Source organism: Zea mays, chromosome 8 (assembly GCF_902167145.1).
Source record: "Zea mays cultivar B73 chromosome 8, Zm-B73-REFERENCE-NAM-5.0, whole genome shotgun sequence".
Classification (NCBI taxonomy): domain Eukaryota; kingdom Viridiplantae; phylum Streptophyta; class Magnoliopsida; order Poales; family Poaceae; genus Zea; species Zea mays.
In genome coordinates this window covers 172,749,680-172,769,126 of record NC_050103.1, presented here as the reverse complement: position 1 = coordinate 172,769,126, position 19,447 = coordinate 172,749,680, and the positions used below count along the sequence as shown (strand labels likewise).

Here is a 19,447-nt window from a genome sequence, read left to right as displayed (position 1 = left end):
CTCTGTCCTCTGCGCGCGCAGGCGCGCATTTAATGCGTTGCAATCGACCGTTGCGCGCGAAGTAGCCGTTGCTCCGCTGGCTCACCAGACAGTCCGGTGAATTTTAGCGGAGCGGAAATCCGAAGCTGGCGAGTTCAGAGTCGCTTTCCCCTGGGGCACCGGACAGTCCAGTGAATTATAGCGAAGCGCCTCTGAGAATTCCCGAAGGTGAAGTGTTCAGCTTGGAGTCCCCTGGTGCACCGGACACTGTCCGGTGCGCCAGACCAGGGAGCACTTCGGTTATCCCTTGCTCTCTAGGTTGAACCCTTTTCTTGGTCTTTTTATTGGCTTAGTGTGAACCTTTGGCACATGTATAACTTATAGACTAGAGCAAACTAGTTAGTCCAAATATTTGTGTTGGGCAATTCAACCACCAAAATCATTTAGGAAATAGGTGTAAGCCTAATTCCCTTTCACTGACAATGGGTGGCCGCTTCATATTCCTTCCAGAACAACATGCAATTATCTTTGCACACATCAATCTTCTTATACTTCATGCCAAGACCGGCCACAATCTTTTTAGACTGGTATAAGTCTTTTGGCATCTTATGGTTCGATGGGATGAGATCAATAATCATATTGATTATATCGTTATAGCAATTATTCGAGAAGTTATACTTTGCCTTCATTGCCATAAGACATGTAACCACCTGCAACACGGTCACAGTGGTTTCGTCATGCACTTTTTCCTCTGACGCGTGAAGAAGCTTATAAAACTCATGCACTTCCTCTGGTATAGCCTGTTCCGAGGCCAATGTTGGATAGTCTCTACTAATATCAGCCACCAAGTCATCCATCCGATCCTCCTCCTCATCAATTCTTTCTGACTCTGTGATATTTTGCTCTACTTCTCCATGTGAGCGCCACACAAGATAGTTAGGCATAAACCCATTCTTGCAAAGGTGATGCTCCAGTTCTTCGGCCTTTCTCACATACTTAAAATTCCGACACTTGGTACACGGACACTTCACCACATGAGGTCCACCGGAAAATGCGAGATCCACGAATTGTTTTGCAACCCTTATCCATTCCTTTGAGTGACCTAGAGTCACACTATTGAATCCATCATACATCGCCCTTCTTCTATTGTCATCCATTTCCAAAACTAAATAACTCAATGTATAAAAAATGTGTAAATAAACATCAATAAGCATACAAACATAAATAAAAAATGTGTAAATAAACATTATTAAGCATACAAACATAAATAAAAAAATGTGTAAATAAACATCATTAACCATACAAACATAAATAAAAATGTGTAAATAAACATCATTAAACCCTTCTTCTATTAGGAAGGAACACTAGACATAAAAAATATTTAACCAAACATTGAACCTAACATCGATTAATTTACAATGAACAAGAAATTATGCATCAATTGTAACAACTACCCAAAAATCATGCATCAAATTTTAACTAACAAACTAATCTCTACTAATCCTTAAAACGATAGTGTAGATCAGGCACAACCGTGCCCCCGCTACTATCCCGACCGTCCGATTGCGATTCCATCCTCGCTCGCGAGTCGCGTCTAGCGCCGCATCCGCTCCCGCTCCCGCAGCCGCTTCCATCCCCGCCATGCGCGCAGCCGCCCCCGCCTCCTTCTCCTCCTTCTCCGCCATGCGCGCAGCCGCCCCCTTCCCCGCCACGTGGCTGCAGCGGGACGCGATCGAGCGCGCCATCAGGGCGCCGCTGGGCACCGTGCTCCGCGACCACGCGCTCGTGCACCTCCCGCCGGCCGCCGCCGCGCGCCTCCGCCTCGTGCACCCGTCGTGGGCGCGGGCGCTCGCGTCGCCGCTCTTCACTGTCGCGCACGCTGCCACCCCGTGTAGGGCCTCGGGCTTCTTCTCTGCGTCCGCGAGCTTCCTCCCGCTCGACGCCGCCGACATCGTGTCGTCCCCGGCGCTGGCCTTCCTCCCAGCCTCGTCGCCGCCCGCCGTGCTGTCGTCCTCGCACGGCCTCGCATGCTGCTTCTCCCCGGCCGACGACGCCTACTTCGTGTGCAACCCGGCGACGGGGGCCTGGCATGGCGTCCCGTGCCCGCCGTGCCAGATCACCTGGCCGCGCCCCGCGGTCGTCGTGCTCTTCGACGCCGGCGTCTACACCTTCCACGGCGACTACACGCTCGTCTGCGCCTTCGAGTCGGCGCCGGGGTCCGGCATCTATGAAAGCACAGCCTATTCCACATATATGATTTTCGTTTTAAGCTACCTATATGACTGTATTCAGGGAGGAAGAAGATCATGACGATGAGACAGAGACCGTCCGAGAAAGTTCTACCAATGTTAAGCCTGATGTTGAAGAATCGGAAATGCTTCTTGAAGCCTACTTCGTGCAGATTGACGGCACGCTGAACAAGCTCTTCAATGTATGTTCCATCTCGCTTAATTCACAAATTAACCTAATTTGATTTTTGCATGATTAGATTGTTTTGGAATTACAACACATCGTTTCCTTTGAGGGTTGGTGATCAAATAATGAGGATACTTGAAAGCAGATAGCAGTATGTCTTACTAGAAATAAAGTAATTATGGAAATTGCAACAAATATTTCAATTTGAAGGGCTGAACTTATGTCCTTGCCATAACAAAGACAAAATGGTGGATCATGCTGTCAGTTACATAGACTTGAAGAAAAATGAATGCAGTGCACTGATAAATTCGCTGTTGGACAACTAACTGAAAATACACTATGGAAATATCTGTAAGTCATGAATGGTCTAGTGGGTAGTGACAATACATCTCAAACACGGTCCTTGCTCCGACCATGCTTTTGTAACCTATATTGTGCCTATTGCATTGCCACAGTTCCAAGAATACGTGGACGACACCGAGGATTATATCAACATAATGCTGGACGAGAAGCAGAATCAGCTACTGCAAATGGGGCGTCCTGCTAACGACGGCGACCGTGGTGGTCACTGCCGGCATCGTTGTCGTGAGCTTGTTCGGCATGAACATCCGGAGACGGATGAGGAGGCGAGGATCAGGAATTTAAACTTTTGGGAAACCACCTTCGGCACAGTGTTTGGGTGTCTTGCGATGTATCTCCTGGCAATCTATGCGGGGAAGAGAAGCCAAATACTGCATTGATGTCACTGATGTCTGACGGTCGCCCTTCTAAGTTCAGAGAACATTGGAGAAAGAGGAAGTGTCACAATGCGAACTCGGCAGCACGAGTCCTCTGTTTTGGACGGACCGGCAAGCCGTGTATACGACGGAATAATTGAGATGATTATGCCCTCGCTATTCTTAGCAGTAGATTTAGCACGTTTGATTCTTTTTTTGCGTGTGTATAAACTGCACCTTTTTTTGCAAAATTACTTTGCAATAAAAATTTCTGTGTAATTGTCATGTAAAGAAATTATCAAAAGTCACGAAAAGCTTTCGTAGAAAAAATAGTGAAATACTCTCAAACTTGTAAATATGTTTTATCATTCACTCTACAAATACACAAAATTTTAAGTTATAATTCAATGCTAAGAGATTTTTTAATTCATTCTACGTTTAGAAATATAAAAAATAGAAAACTATACCTAATAATAGGAGTATCCTTTTTTATATTTTTTAATATAGATTAAAAAAAGTTAAAATTTAATATATTAGTAAAATAAATAATAAAGTATATATATATATAATTTAATTGCACAGTGATTGGACGAGAAGCTTTATTATATAACAGTTTTTTTCTTTTTGTTACTGGAACCATATAACCATAAGGACAGCCTTTTGTTTTACTGCATAAATATTTTTCGTGGTCAGGTACGTACTCCATCAAGACGAAGAAGAGCGTTGCATGGTAATCACAGGTTACCGGACCGACCAAGCACGTACTCCAAGTGGGCCCCGCTCGCTATCAAGACATCGGGCTGTGAAAGGACACCGTGACATGTAATTTCAGCCCAATAAGCGATTACCCTGGTGGAGGACGGAACGAAGGCAAGGGAAGTCCAGCGACGACGAACACGATGCCGCCCCACCGTGCCGGAGGGGCCGCAGGCGGCGGTGACACGAGCGCGTTCTTCGCGGCGACGCTAGTGCTCTGGGCTGTGTCTGTGGGGTTCGAGATCGGCGTCCGGGGGCGACGCGAGCTGGCGCCCGTGGCCGCCGGCTTCGCCTTCTTCCAGGCCGCCAACGCCGCGGTCCGCGGCTCGGTCTCACGCGACCCGCTCTTCGTCAACACCGCCGTATCGCTCCTCCACTCCTCCCTCACATCCGTCTCCGGTACAGATTTCCCCCCTTGCCTCCTCTCCCAACCCCCACCCTTGGTACCTTAGCTTTTGGTACTCGGTATGCGTCGACTGCAAGGAAACATACCATTAATTGCATTCCAGCTTCAGACGAGGTTGGGAAATAGAAGCGCACAGAGGATTAACAACAGACAAACCAGGTGATTTTTAACGTCTGGGTTCCTTGTTGGGGACCGGGAGCAGCGTTGATTTAATTACTGTTGGTTTTGTCACTTTCTGCTTCCATGGTGGCAATGTCGTTTGTCTAGTGTGAGTTTAGCTTGGTTAAATTGCGCGAGAATACTCAAATTCCCTATTGGCGCAGGATTCTCCAACAGTAGCTTGTTACATGGTCGGCACGTCGTGGTTCAGAACACAAATGCGCTGCTAACTTAGTTAAGAAGTATTGATGTAAAAGTACTCGTAATCTTTAGGACTGATCGAATATAGGCTCCTTTGGACTGTATATGTTTAGCTCCATTGGATCTTAGCCTGTAACACTAGCCAATAGAAGGGAGGAATTGGGAATATAACTTTGGGATTGGTAAAGGAAGTCATCATAGGTGCAAACGTAGTTGCCGCTGGGTCGGGAAAGCTTTGGCGGTCGGTGCAGTGTCGGTGAAGCGGTGACAGCGGCCTTACCCGCACTAACCGCACTAGTGCAGATTGAATGTGTGTAATTGTTGGAATGACGAGGCACAACGAATGTTGGTTCTCATGTCGACCTCCCCTTGGTTTTTATAGCGCGGTGTTGAGGGGGGCCACAACCAGTGTGGTTGTGACCACCAGGGTGCAAGGACTCTAGCTCGGTCCTCTGATCGAGTCAGGATGAGAGCAACCCCCCCCCCCCCCCCCCCCCCCATCTCATGCTTGCTCCCTTACACTCAGAATTTGATCTCTTAAATGCTTACTTTCTTAACTTACAATCCTTACACCAAGACCAAGGCATTACAACAGCCAGTAATGCGCTATTGGATTTGGATCCAATGACTATAATTCACCTTTCTACCTCAAAGCAGAGAACTTATTCTTGAGGGAGATAATTGCATCAGTGACCCCTTAATCTAGAATCATAGTTACTCCATTAAATCCATTCCGGCTACGTGTTCCCTCAACACGTTGGGTGGAAGTCCTGTAGTGAGCGGATTCACAAGCATTGCTCTGTCTTTAAAAGCTCAAGTTGAATTGTTTGATCCTGAATTTTCTCCTATATGTTTGGCAGCAGCACTTGAGTTGTTATATGAGTAAAACACTACCGGTTTATTATTGCACTATAACTTCACTAGTTTTGTTATGTTGTCTTACAAATTCATCATACGTTATCAACGATGCAGTGGCAGTTTGTTTTGAGCTTCCCACGATGTAGCTCTATCAGATCTTAGCCTGTAACCCTAGCCACTATAAGGAATAATCGGAGGATATACCTTCAGGATTGAAAGAGGGAGTCGCCATAGGTGCAAACGCAGTTGCTGTCGGGCCACGGAAGCTCTAGCGGTCGGTGTAGCGTTGGTGAAGCTTCCCCTCCCTAATTGTGCTAGTGCAGGTAAAATGCGTGCAATTGCTGGGATGTGAAGGTACATCAAATGTTAGTTTGCGTGCTAGCCTCGCCCTAGGTTTTATAGTGCGGTACTGCGGTGTGAAGGGGGCCGCAAGCAACGTAGTTGTGGCGCCCGCAATCAGCACGTGAGGAGTCTGGCTCGATCCTCTGACCGAGTCTAGATGAGATCAACCCAATAGCATCAGGACTACTATGCATATGGGTCTTGTTAACAGACAGACACTTTCCATTAACACTTATAACATTCTTACAACGTGCAAGCTGTAAAGGTGTTATACAAAGCACCATCAATTACATCATGTATTCAAATCTTAGGCTTGTCCATATGCTCTATTGCATTAGCTCATCTTTGAATTGATGTCATTGCACTTGCAGTTATCTTTGTTCTTGTCAATCAATGGCGTAATAAGGGCCTTGAGAACATGTTTGAGCATGAAGAACTATTTGGTGGCAGTTGGATTGGAGCATATTCTGCTTTGTGCTTTTCTTGTGGCTACTTTGCATATGACCAACTGGACATGCTCCGTTACCGGCTGTACAATGGATGGATTCCTGGAATTCTCATGCATCACTTGATCCTACTCATTTGCTTTACACTAGCTCTGTATAGGAATGTCACAATCAACTACCTAATTCTCTCCCTTGTATGCGAGGTACATTTATCTCTTCTCATTCTGAGGAGACATTTACTTTTCATGCTTGAAATAAAATTGTCCTTTCTTTTACCATCTTTTTTAAGCATTGACTTTTGTACTCACTTTTTATTGAAGAAACACATGCACAGCAAAAGGGAATGCTTGCCATAGAATTTTTTGAGCCATTGACCTTAATCTGTTTTTTGAGTCTCCAGACTGGTAACTATTGTAATTTTATCACAAGTATAACCTTAACCAGACTGGCCCAGTACATAGTTCTGCGCACAAGTTTTTTTTTTCTCGAACGATGCAGGAGAGCTGCGTGTCATTTCATTAAGAAAGAAGAGAAAACCACGAGGAAGACTAAGATGTCTTCCCCAAGTACAGATCAAAACATTAGGACCAGCCAGAAAAAACAAAAAAAGACAAAATAGAGCAGCAGACCAGACTCCCTAGCACCTAACTGGTTAAGTTCGAAGCCCTGTGTCAAGGACCTGGAATCCCCGACTTGCCGGACCACGGCTACGTAGCTCGTAGCCGTCGGCCGTCCTCTCCGGTTGGGGTTATGCCCCCCTAACCGCAGGCTTGTGAGGCTGGAGGTGGAAGAAGAGACAAATTCCTTATTGCTATAACCGTGCAGCATAGCTGGGTATATATGGCCGTCGGCCACCTACAAATGGAGCAAGTCTCCTTGATTTTCTCTAGCCTGATTGATTGCTTCTTTCCTATTCTTATCCCTCTTTCCTAATCTCAGCCCCTGCTATCTGTGGCTGATTTGCAGCACCTGATTTTAGCCCTCTTTCCTAATCTCAGCCACTTGCCATTGGTGGCTGATTTGCAGCATGCGCTGCTGCCTGCTCTGCGGCCGCGCGCTCGGTTGCTCGCCGGACATCACGCGCGCGCCTGCGCCTAGTGAATGTATTACCGTACATGACATCTCTCCCGGCCTCGAAAACCAGCTCGTCCTCGAGCTGGAACTGTGGAAAGCTGGCCGTGAAGTCTTCAAGCTCCTCCCAAGTCGCTGCCGTCGCTGGTTCACCCTGCCACTGAACCAGGACCTGTTTAACGCCGCGAGCTAGGCGGCCAGCCAAGACCCGTGCAGGTGCAGACACGGCGGCGCCGTTGAGCGTGGCTGGCAGCGCCGGCGGTTCGGATGGTGGCGATCCCACAAACTTTCTGAGAACCCCCACGTGGAAGACGTCGTGGAGTCTGGCGCCGGCCGGAAGCTGTAGGCGGACTGCCACGTCGTTGATGACTTCCTTGACGCGGTAGGGCCCGACATAGCGCGGCTTGAGCTTGCCTGCTGCCGAGCGTGGCAGTGTCGCGGACGGCCGCTGCCGTAAGCGAAGAAGGGCCCAGTCGCCCACCTGGTAGATGACTCGCCGGTGGTGTTGATCGTAGGCGCGGCGCTGGGACTCTTGAGCCTGGTGGAGACGGTAGCGGACGTCGTCGAGGAAAGCAGCGCGCTCCTCCATCTCTTGCGCCACCGCGGGAATGCGTGCATCGCCCGGCTCATAGGATCGGATGGTTGGCGGGTCGCGGCCGTACACCACCCGGAATGGCGTGTCGCGGAGTGATGACTGGAAGGCAGTGTTGTAGGTGTACTCCGCCCACGGAAGCCACCGGAGCCACTGTCGAGGGCGGTCGCCGGTGAAGCAGCGAAGGTACATGGCGATGACGCGGTTGGCTGCCTCCGACTGGCCGTCTGTCTGGGGGTGGAAGGCGGAGGACATGAAGAGCTTGGTGCCCGTGAGCTCCATCAGCTCTGTCCAGAAGGCCGAAGTGAACACGGCGTCGCGGTCCGAGACGATGGACTGCGGAACGCCGTGCAGCCGCACCACTTCGGCGAAGAACGCCTGCGCCACCGATTCTGCCGTGTACGGGTGCGCCAGCGGGATGAAATGGCAGTACTTGCTGAAGCGGTCGACGACGGTGAGGATGACCGTCTTGCCTTGGGCGCTGGGCAGCGCCTCGATGAAATCGATGCCGATGTCGGCCCACACCGCCGAGGGGATCGGCAAGGGCTGTAGAAGACCGGCCGGCCGCAAGTGATCAGACTTGTATTTTTGGCACGTGCCGCATGCCTTGACGAAATCCTGCACAACACGGCGCATGTTTGGAAAATGGAAGTCGCGCTTCAGCCGATGTAGGGTGCGTAGGACGCCTTCGTGGCCATCGTCGTGTATGGCAGCCACTATTTCCTGCAGGAGAGGGGACGATGCCGGGATGTAGAGGCGCCCATGCATGGCGACCATCCCGCCCATGATGGACCACGGCGCCGTACGTGTGCCCGCGCGAATTTCCTCGCAGATGGCGACGAGGGCCGGGTCCGTAGCTTGGGCTTGGCGTAGCCGCGTGATGAAGTCGAAGCGGGGTGCGGATATAGCCATCAGCGCGCCCTCCTCGGTGTCTTTTCGGGACAGGGCGTCGGCGACGGTGTTCGTGGCACCCGAGCGGTACTCCACCTCGAAGTCGAAGCCCAGGAGCTTTCCCACCCAATGGTGTTGAGGGATGGTGGCCAGCCGCTGGTCGAGGAGGTACTTGAGACTGAAATGGTCAGTCTTGACGGTGAAGTGCCGACCCCACAAGTATGGCCGCCAATGGCGAACGGCCTGGACCAAGCCGATAAGTTCGCGCTCATAGGCGGCGAGGGCGCGATGCCGGGGAGCGATTGGCCGGCTGAAGAACGCGACCGGGTGTCCCTCCTGGACAAGCACCCCGCCGAACCCTGTGGCGGACGCGTCGCACTCCACCACGAACGGCTTGCTGAAGTCCGGCATGGCGAGCACCGGGGCGGAGGACACGGCTGCCTTGAGTGCTGCGAACGCTGTCATAGCCGCGTCGTCCCAGACGAAGCCATCCTTCTTGAGGAGGGCCGTCAACGGGGCAGCCACGGTGCCGTAGTTGTGGACGAAGCGGCGGTAGTACCCGGCAAGGCCGAGGAAACCGCGAACTGCCCGGACCGAGCGAGGTGGCGGCCAGTCGCGGATGGCGGCCACCTTGGCCGGATCCATAGCCACCCCGGCTGCCGAGATAATGTGGCCGAGGTAGGAGACGGCCGGCGCGCCGAAAGAGCACTTCGAGCGCTTGACGAAGAGCCGGTGGCGCTGCAGCTCGTCGAGAACCGCCCGGAGATGGCGGAGGTGATCGGCCCAGGTTTTGCTGTAAATTAGAATGTCGTCAAAGAATACCAGGACGAAACGGCGGAGGAATGGTCGGAGCACGTCGTTCATCAGCGCCTGGAACGTAGCCGGAGCGTTGCAGAGTCCGAACGCCATCACGAGGAACTCGTACAGGCCATCGTGCGTGCGGAAGGCGGTCTTGTGCACATCCTCCGGCCGCATCCGCACCTGATGGTAGCCGGACCGAAGGTCGAGCTTAGTGAAGAACTTGGCGCCGTGGAGCTCGTCGAGCAGCTCCTCTACCACCGGGATCGGGAACGCGTCTTTGATGGTGAGGGCGTTCAGGGCTCTGTAGTCGACGCAGAAACGCCAGGAGCCATCGGGCTTCTTGACCAAGAGAACCGGTGACGAAAACGGGGAGTCGCTGCGGCGCACGATCCCTTGCTCGATCATCGCGGCGCACTGACGCTCCAGCTCGTCCTTGTGGGCAGCCGGGTAGCGGTACGGGCGGACAGCCACCGGCGATGCGTCGGGCTTGAGGAGGATGCGATGGTCGTGGGCGCGCTTGGGAGGCAAGCCCGAAGGAGCGGCGAAGAGCCCCCCAAACGAGTCCAGGAGAGCCTCCATCAACGCATCCCCCCCTGTCATGGTGCGCACCGCCGGCTGCGCTGCGCGTGGGGTACCCGTCCAGGAGACCGAGCGCCCTGGGCGCTGAAACGTCATGCGGCGGGTGGCGAGGTCCCACACGATCGGTCCCAGGGCCCCCAGCCAACGCGTGCCGAGGACGACGTCGTACCCGGCCAACGGCATGACGAAGAGATCGGCCGGGTATGGTTCGCCCTCGACGAGGAGCGGCGCGTTGCGGAGGACGCCGGCACAGGAGATCCGCTCGCCGTTAGCCACCATGGCCGTGAGACGTGGACGGCGCTGGATGGGGAGGCCCGACCGGTGTGCTGCCGTCGCGGAGATGAAGTTGTGTGTACTGCCCGAGTCGAGCAGCGCCACCAGGGAGGCCGGACCGAGGGTGACCGCGATCTGCATGGTGTCAGTCGGCGCCACCCCGGCCACCGCCTGCAGGGAGAAGAGCGGGGCGTTGGGCTCGGCCGCGCCCGTGTCCCCGTCGACCCCGGTGTCATCGATCTCCACCCCATCCACAAAAAAGAGACGCCTGCAAAAACGATTGTGGCCCCGAGAGTACTTCTCGTTACAATTGAAACATAAGCCTTGCCGACGACGATCCGCCATCTCCTCGGGTGACAGGCGGCGAGCGCCCTCGCCGCGCGCGTGTGCTGCACCCACCGGCGGCGCTGGCAGGGCCAAGGGAGGAGGTGGCGCCGGTAGTGTCGGAGCGGCTGGTCGTGGAGGGGGCGCCGGCAGAATACCCCGCGCTGCCGGTCTTGTCGCCGCCTGGACGCGGGCGATCTCCAGCTGTTCCACCTCCCGCGCCAGGCTCATCGCGGCGCTGAGAGTGTCGGGGTGTAGGATGCGCACCGAGTGACTGAGCGGCGGCAGCAACCCCCCCGTGTAGAGCTGGACGCGCTGCGCCTCCTCCATCGGACCGGCGTGGGGTAGGAGTTCCTGGAAACGGTTGGAGTACTCTTCGACCGAGCCGGTGCGGCGGCATTCGGTGAGCTCGAAGAAAGGCGCGGACCGGCTGGTCGGCCCGAAGCGCAGGTTGAGCTGCTCCTTGAACCGGCGCCAGGACGGGGTGCCGTCATCCTCTTGCAGCTGCATGTACCATAGTTGCGCGGTGCCTTCGAGACTGTATGAGGCCATCCACACTTGCTCCTCTGGCGAGGAACGATGTTGGCGAAAGTATGACTCACACTTGTTGATGAAGAGGAGAGGATCGGTCTTGCCATCAAACCGAGGGAAGTCCCATTTCTGGAACTTAGGCAGGCGGTCGGTGTCGCGAGGGCGTTCCTGCATGGTGCCGCCGGCGGACGACGACGCGGACTTCTCTTTGAGGCCGGAGATGTCGGCCTGCATCTCCTGCATCATCTTCACGACGTCGGCAAGGGTGTACTCCGACATGGTGCTGGGGGCAGAGGAGCGGGTGGGAGATGGTGGTGTTGTGCGGCTGGTGGGGGGTTCGGTGGACTGGGAATTGCTGGACGAAGATCGCCGGACTCGTGATACCAAGCTGTCAAGGACCTGGAATCCCCGACTTGCCGGACCACGGCTACGTAGCTCGTAGCCGTCGGCCGTCCTCTCCGGTTGGGGTTATGCCCCCCTAACCGCAGGCTTGTGAGGCTGGAGGTGGAAGAAGAGACAAATTCCTTATTGCTATAACCGTGCAGCATAGCTGGGTATATATGGCCGTCGGCCACCTACAAATGGAGCAAGTCTCCTTGATTTTCTCTAGCCTGATTGATTGCTTCTTTCCTATTCTTATCCCTCTTTCCTAATCTCAGCCCCTGCTATCTGTGGCTGATTTGCAGCACCTGATTTTAGCCCTCTTTCCTAATCTCAGCCACTTGCCATTGGTGGCTGATTTGCAGCATGCGCTGCTGCCTGCTCTGCGGCCGCGCGCTCGGTTGCTCGCCGGACATCACGCGCGCGCCTGCGCCTAGTGAATGTATTACCGTACATGACACCCTGTCAGGAGCTGCTGCAAATCGAAGCCCTGTGCACAAGTTTTAACCCCAACTTTGTCGCAATGAACCTGAAATACAACACAAGTGGTATGCATTCTCCCGCTATATGCTTGCCTGGATGATGGTATGGCTAGAGGACAATTCACTTTACCCTGCAATGTATAACAAATAAGATGGTTGGTCCGTTCCAAAATATAGTTGTTTTAATTTTGTACTAAGTCATACTTCCCTAACTTCGACTAAGTTCGTATAGCACTAACATCTACAACATAAATTAATTTCACTAAACCTACCACGAGGTATCTCTAGATAGTGCATTTATTTTTGGTATTCTATATATTGATACATTCTTCTCAAAACTTGATTGAAGTCATAGAAGTTTGACTTAAGATAAAATTGAAATGACCTAGTGACCCACCTTCCAGAACGGAGGGAGTAACTATTTTGTCTGCCACTTAGGCTTTCGACCACTGGCCTGCATAGTTGCATCTTTGTTTTGACTATAACACTTTTACCGAGATTGGATTGGTGACATATATTAATGCATCTTAGAGACCTTTTTTTGGGAAACGGATTGTCAGTTGAATTAATACAGGCTCTTTTTTCATCTTACTGCAAGAGAATTTTGATGTGTTCGACTGTTCATTCATGTATATAGATAAGGGTCTCCCAGAATAAGTAGTTAATCTCATCTTCCACTGTGAACAATTGATGCCTTTGCTTGGTAATTATTTTATTAGGGTTCCCCATAGTTGTAGTGATTTATCTAAATTACTAAGTTGTGTCACAGAGCAGAAAACTGACAAAATTTATTATTGCAGCTGCACTCCATATTTTTGCATGTAAGGAAAGTGAGGCGAATGGTTGGATTTCGAGATTTCGACAGAACAATGGTGAAGCTGGAATGGTTACTCAACTGGACTACCTTTGTGACAGCAAGGGTGATATGTCATATCTTGATAACTTACAAGCTCGTCGCTGATGCTCACAAATTTGGGAAGGGCATTGAGCTTCCACTAGCTCTTCTTGGTATGGCAGGAATGAATCTGCTCAACATATTTCTAGGGCTTGATCTACTTAAAGCATTCACACGAGAAAGAAACCAGCAGAGCCATCAGGATTGAATGTGCTTTTCTTGATGGTGGTGTACTCAAAATTTTGAGAAGGCTGTAGTTCCGTTCAAGTAGGGCAGAGAGATATGTTTAAGTCTTAATTAGCAACTACACTGGAGGCAATTTTTGTATGCATTCTTTATGTATACCAAAATGTACTAATGCTAAGATCTCTACCAGAAAGGGTTGTTGCTAGTATTTTCATCCATGTAGGTATAATATTCATTAGCAGAATGCAGGCGGGTACCTGGATGCAGGATTTACATACATATTGCAATTAGAAAGAAGTGTGTCAAAACCTTTGGTCTCAACTCCCTAACCTCATGTAAAGTAAACCCGAAAGCAAAACCTTGTGGATTGGCCCTGTGAGGCTACAATGCTCTTATTTATCTTTTTAATAGTTGATAATTTCTTGCTGCAAAGCAAATATTGTGTTTTTTTTGTTTATATGCACTGGCTCTACTGTGGTACGGCTTGGGAAGGAAGTACGCAAAGCAAACATGCATTCTGAACTGTATTTTCATTCTGACGTGTTTTGGCTGGACCAACAACCTGAAACGAACTTGCATTATGAATTCTGAGGGAAAAAATAAAGATCCCACCGAGTTCCAACCCAGGTAATTTGCATTCTGAATTGTATTATGTTGACGTGTTTTGGCTGGACGGGAAAAAAATAGGTTCCACCGGGATTCGAACCCAGGTCGCCAGATTCAAAGTCTGGAGTGCTAACCACTACACTATGGAACCAGTTATTGATTTTGGGGTGCTGATATAGATATATATATACATTACATGCCACTAAACCCATTTTCCATTAGCCCGAAACCGTTTCCTCTAGATAGAGCAGAATGAAATACCAGAATATCTAACGAATACCTGGTGATTTTGTTGCACCCGAAACAGCAGGATGTACGGCTATGAAATGAATTTTTTTTGCGAAGGGATGGAAAATAAATCTAACTTACAGCAACGTTGCCACAGCGGGCTTTTTTACTCGTGAAATTTTTTCCTTCAAAATAGAGCTTCAAGGTTCAGATAATATACTAATACATAGTAGTGAAAGTTGAAATTTCGTAGAATGATCCAATTCATTGAATTGAGAGCTACGGACGCTACTAGAAAAACAAAAACGATCTGTAGAGATGTTTTTTGAGGGAGGTTTAATCTAAAGCAGTCTTTTATAATAGTTTTTAATACGAACCACCTCACAAAACTACATGTACGGTTCTAGTGGTAAACTCACGTACAACTATGGTCATCTAATACCTTATAATTCATTAGTTCATAACGAGAGCTAACAACAGTCGTAGAATAACGCTTGTCATACTTCAGTCGTTCGAATGAGTCGTACGTGAAGCATTTCCCCTCTATAAGTGACTCTAGTTATAGGGTGGTTCTAGATCTAAGGTGTGTTTAGTTTAGTTGTGATCTGTAAAAAATCTGTTGTGAAAAAGACGTTATAAAAGAAATTGAAAGTCGTTTGGTTTAAACTATTATGAGTTGTCCATTGTAAACAATTTGTATATGTTTATATGCGCTTTATTTAATTATATCTCTTAATCATTATATCTAATTAAAAAAATTGATTTCACAATTGTGTTCCTGATATTTTTTACAAATAAAAAAAATAATTTCATTTGTAATATTTTTATTAAATATATTTTATTTCATTTATTATAACACGTAATTATTTTAATTCTGTTTTAGTTTATTATGTCGGTTTATTAATTAACGAACTTTGATAAACAGAAAAATGCAGGATTCAAGGTGCTCTCAAAATTGTACTACACAAAAGTTACTTTTTCACTGTAACTATGAAAAACCTAACCCCTTAGGTTTGGCTTCTACTTAGAAGCATGTTTCAAAAGCAGAATCATACACACCCCTAGTCATACCTACAAATTGTTCTATATAGGCGTCTAGATCTAGGAACGCCTCTAAAATGAACACCGAACAATAAAATTACACACTGAAATTTGATTATTTCAATAATCTCAGATGAAGACATAGCCAAAACGGAAGTTGTAGATTAAAAAAAGTTATATAACTAGTTGCTAATTTTTTATTTGAAATTATCTATCCATGAAAAAAACATTTGGATTTCTTATATTTGAATTTTAAATCTTCAAACAAACTCAGACGGAGACACAACCAAACACAGAATACTTAGATATCGAAATGTTATACAACTTTGTAGTTGGTAACATTTTTATTTGAAATCACCTATCATAGAAAAAATATGTCCAAGTTTTCTCATATTAGAGTTTTGAAATTTCCAAATATTGGATGGAAACATGACCGAAACAAAAAATGCAACGCTATAGATGAGAATTTTTTATTTGAAATAATATATTGACGAAAAAATATGTTTGAATTTGTCATATTTAAAATTCAAAATTTCCAAACGGCCTCGATGAAGAAGTGACCAAAATTATAGTTGTAAATCTTGAAAGGTTATAAAATTTTGTACTCCCCCACTCCCAAAATATTAGTCATTCTAAGATTATTGGAGATTTAAAGTTTTTTCAAATTTGACCAAATTTATACAATGAAGTCATAACATTTACGATATCAAATGTATACCATTAGATTCTCCATTAAATATATTTTCATACTATATATTCCGTGTCATAAATCTTTATGATTCTCGCTATACTTTTGGACAAACTTTAAAAACTTTGACTCTCCAAGAATCTTGGAATGACTTATATTTTGGGACGGAGGGAGTAGTCGATTTAACTTTTTTGGTGGTGCGTCAATTTTATTATAAATTTAGACATAACGTATGTCTATATAGTAACGAAATCTATATACTGAAAAAGTCAAAGTGATTTATAGTTTGATTTATAGTTTAGAACAAAAGGAGTACATGATAACCTACTGCTAGTTCACTAAGGCTAGTTTTATTGGTGAGTTTTTATTATACATGTACCAAGAATGGCATGCCAATTTTTATGTTGGTAACTCTAATAATAGGTTTCATTTTTAAAATTCTCTTTATCTCTATTCATAATTAATGAACCTATAGCTCAGTAAATTTGTTGACGTGTGACGCCCTTTAGAACTGCATTCAGACTGGCCTAAGGCAGTAGCTAGAATGCAGTCCTTGCAACTCGGCAAATGCCAAATGGCTCAAAGCTGGAAGCACAGAACAGAACGGAACACTTTTTGCTTGGCGCGTGTATCTCACCGACCAGCGCCGTGCCATCAGTTTGTTGTTCCACGCCTGATGACGCCTAATGGGTCTCCAGCCGTACGTGCGGCCGGAGACCGCAGGAGCCGCACGCACTGGCTCCTTCCTAGCCCTCGGGCGGCGCGGCGCAGCCATAGAATGGATTCGCGGCGACGTGGCCTTCTGGCAGCCCATCCGCACCGGCGGACCCTATCCTCCACCTCGCCGGTCGCCAATCGACACCAGTCCACTCCAGTTGGCGCCACTCAAGCTTCACGCTGCCCCGCGCCTGCGATCCCATTCAAGAGCTATGGCAAGGGGTGTAAACGATACAGATACCATTCGACCGTCCGAAGAGACTAATTATTCGGTTGGATAGTTTTTTTCGGATATCCACGGAATTTTCGGATTTCGGATTCGAATTTGGATAGTACAATTCGGATATCGGATATGATATGACTGATATCTGTCGGATTTCGGATATCCGGATATCTTCTCGAATAACTGTCCGGATTTCATATTTCGGATATCCGGACATCTACCCATATATCTTACCAGATTTCAGATTTCAGATATTTGGATAGTTACATATGGAATCGCCCTAAATATACAAGTTTCAACATAATCAATACTTCACTTTATCATTTTCATATGGGGATTTGAGGTTATGTTCTTATATAATGTTTATTGTTCCTGTCTTCCTGGTAACATATTTGCAATTTTCGGTCGATAGTGGAATATTTTATGTATTTAAATGCATTTTGATAATTTTCTGTAGAAAAAATTATAATAATACACAAATAGTCTCAAAAATCATGAAATTTGACGGAGGAGCAATATATGTTCATATAGCATCCTCAAAAATGTTTGGGCCATAAAATCTAAAGATTGCCAACATTTCTTTCAATTCACTTTCACTTGTTACGTGAGTTACATGTGATATCACCTTAACTATCCAAATTTTAACATAATCAATACTTCATTTTATCATTTTCACATAGGGACTTCATATTATCTTTAATAGAATGTTTATTGGTCCTGGTAACTTTTTTGCAATTTTTGGTAGACACTAGATTATTTTATGATTTTAATTACATTTTTATGATTTTTTGTAAAAAGAAATTAATAATACACAAATAGCCTTAGAAATTTATAAAATTTGACGGAGGGTTAACATTTGTCTACATAAAATTCTAAAAAATGTTTGGGTCACAAAGTCCATAAGATGCCAGTGATTCTTTTCATTTTCTTACACTTGTTGTGTGAGTTACACGTGAAATCAGCTTAAGTATCAAGTTTCAACATAACCTTTACTTCACTTGAGGTTATCTTCTTATGGAATGTCTATTAGTCTTGGTAACTTATTTGCAATTTTTGGTCGATACTATAATATTTTATGGATTTAAATGCATTTTGATGATTTTTTCTGCAAAAGAAATTAATAATATACAAATAGTCTCAGAAATTCACGAAATTTGGCGTATGAGTAACATATGTCCATATAGCATCCTCAAAAATGTTTGAACCATAAAAACCACAAGATGTCATCAATTATTTCATTTCATTTCCACTTATTTGTAAAACCCGTAATAATTACAACCACCATAATAATAATTGAAACCACATATCATAATAACACGTGAAACCACATATCATAGTTCTCAACTGTCGGGACCATAATTAGGGGTACCCCAAGACTCCTAATCTCAGCTGGTAACCCCCATCGGCACAAAGCTGCAAAGGCCTGATGGGCGCGATTAAGGTCAAGGCTCAGTCCACTCAAGGGACCCGATCTCGCCTCGCCCGAGCCCAGCCTCGGGCAAAGGCAGCCGACCCCGGAGGATTCACGTCTCGCCCGAGGGCCCCCTCAAGCAACGGACACACCTTCGGCTCGCCCGAGGCCCAGTCTTCGCAGAGAAGCAACCTTGGCCAGATCGCCACGCCAACCGACCGTATCGCAGGAGCATTTAATGCAAGGATCGCCTGACACCTTATCCTGACGCGCGCTCTTCAGTCGACAGAGCCGAAGTGACCGCAGTCACTTCGCCGCTCCACTGACCGACCTGACAGGAATACAGCGCCGCCTGCCCTGCTCCGACTATCGTGCCACTCGCCATAGTGAGGTCGACAGCGGCTAAGTCCAGCCTCGGGCGACATAGGAAGCTCCGCCTCGCCCGACCCTAGGGTTCGGCCCCCGTCTCGGCCTCGGAAGATGGACTTCGCCTCGCCCGACCCCAGGGCTCGGACTCAACCACGACTCGGAAGACGATGGACTCCGCCTCGCCCGACCCCAGGGCTCGGACTCAACCACGGCTCCGGAAGACGATGGACTCCGCCTCGCCCGACCCTAGGGCTCGGACTCAGCCTCGGCCCCGGAAGACGATGAACTCCGCCTCGCCCGACCCCAGGGCTCGGACTCAACCTCGACCTCGGAGGGATCGCCACCTCGCCCAAACTCGGGCTCGGACCGACCACGTCAAAGGGGGGCCATCATTACCCTACCCCTAGCTAGCTCAGGCTACGGGGAACAAGACCGGCGTCCCATCTGGCTCGCCCCGGTAAACAAATAATGATGGCGCCCCGCGTGCTCCATGACGACGACGGCTCTCAGCCCCTTACGGAAGCAAGGAGACGTCAGCAAGAATTCGACAGCCCCGATAGCTGTCCTTCCACAGGGCCCAAGCGCTCCTCCGACGGCCACGACATCACATGAATAGGGTGCCAAAACCTCTCCGACTGCCACGACGGCATGTACTTAGGGCTCTAGCTCCTCTCTGCTAGACACGTTAGCACACTACTACACCCCCCATTGTACACTTGGACCCTCTCCTTACGCCTATAAAAGGAAGGTCCAGGGCTCTCGTACGAAAAGGTTGGCCGCGCGGGAGAACGGGCCGATGCATAAGGCTCTCGCTCTCGCTCTCTCCCACGCGAACACTTGTAACCTCCTACTGCAAGCGCATCCATCCGCCCTGGGCGCA

The 19,447-nt window shown here is 48.3% G+C and overlaps 2 protein-coding genes and 1 non-coding gene across 3 annotated transcripts; 2 read left to right on the top strand and 1 right to left on the bottom strand.

Annotated features, from left to right (window-relative positions):
• The first annotated feature begins 1,620 nt into the window (after positions 1-1,620).
• LOC103637512 (uncharacterized) lies at positions 1,621-3,419 on the top strand. The gene is made up of 3 exons (XM_023300899.1): positions 1,621-2,195; positions 2,272-2,410; positions 2,850-3,419. Exons 1-3 carry the CDS (start codon positions 1,621-1,623, stop codon positions 3,132-3,134), a joined length of 999 nt encoding a protein of 332 aa, XP_023156667.1. The 3' UTR covers positions 3,135-3,419.
• A 524-nt stretch (positions 3,420-3,943) lies between these two features.
• Positions 3,944-13,721, top strand: LOC101027124 (TRAM LAG1 and CLN8 (TLC) lipid-sensing domain containing protein). Its single transcript, NM_001279578.1, has 3 exons — positions 3,944-4,265; positions 6,204-6,481; positions 13,004-13,721. Exons 1-3 carry the CDS (start codon positions 4,010-4,012, stop codon positions 13,304-13,306), a joined length of 837 nt encoding a protein of 278 aa, NP_001266507.1. The 5' UTR covers positions 3,944-4,009; the 3' UTR covers positions 13,307-13,721.
• A 248-nt stretch (positions 13,722-13,969) lies between these two features.
• On the bottom strand, positions 13,970-14,041 carry TRNAQ-UUG (transfer RNA glutamine (anticodon UUG)). Its single transcript has one exon. It is a non-coding gene; the product is annotated as a tRNA-Gln (tRNA).
• Between the last annotated feature and the right edge of the window lie 5,406 nt (positions 14,042-19,447).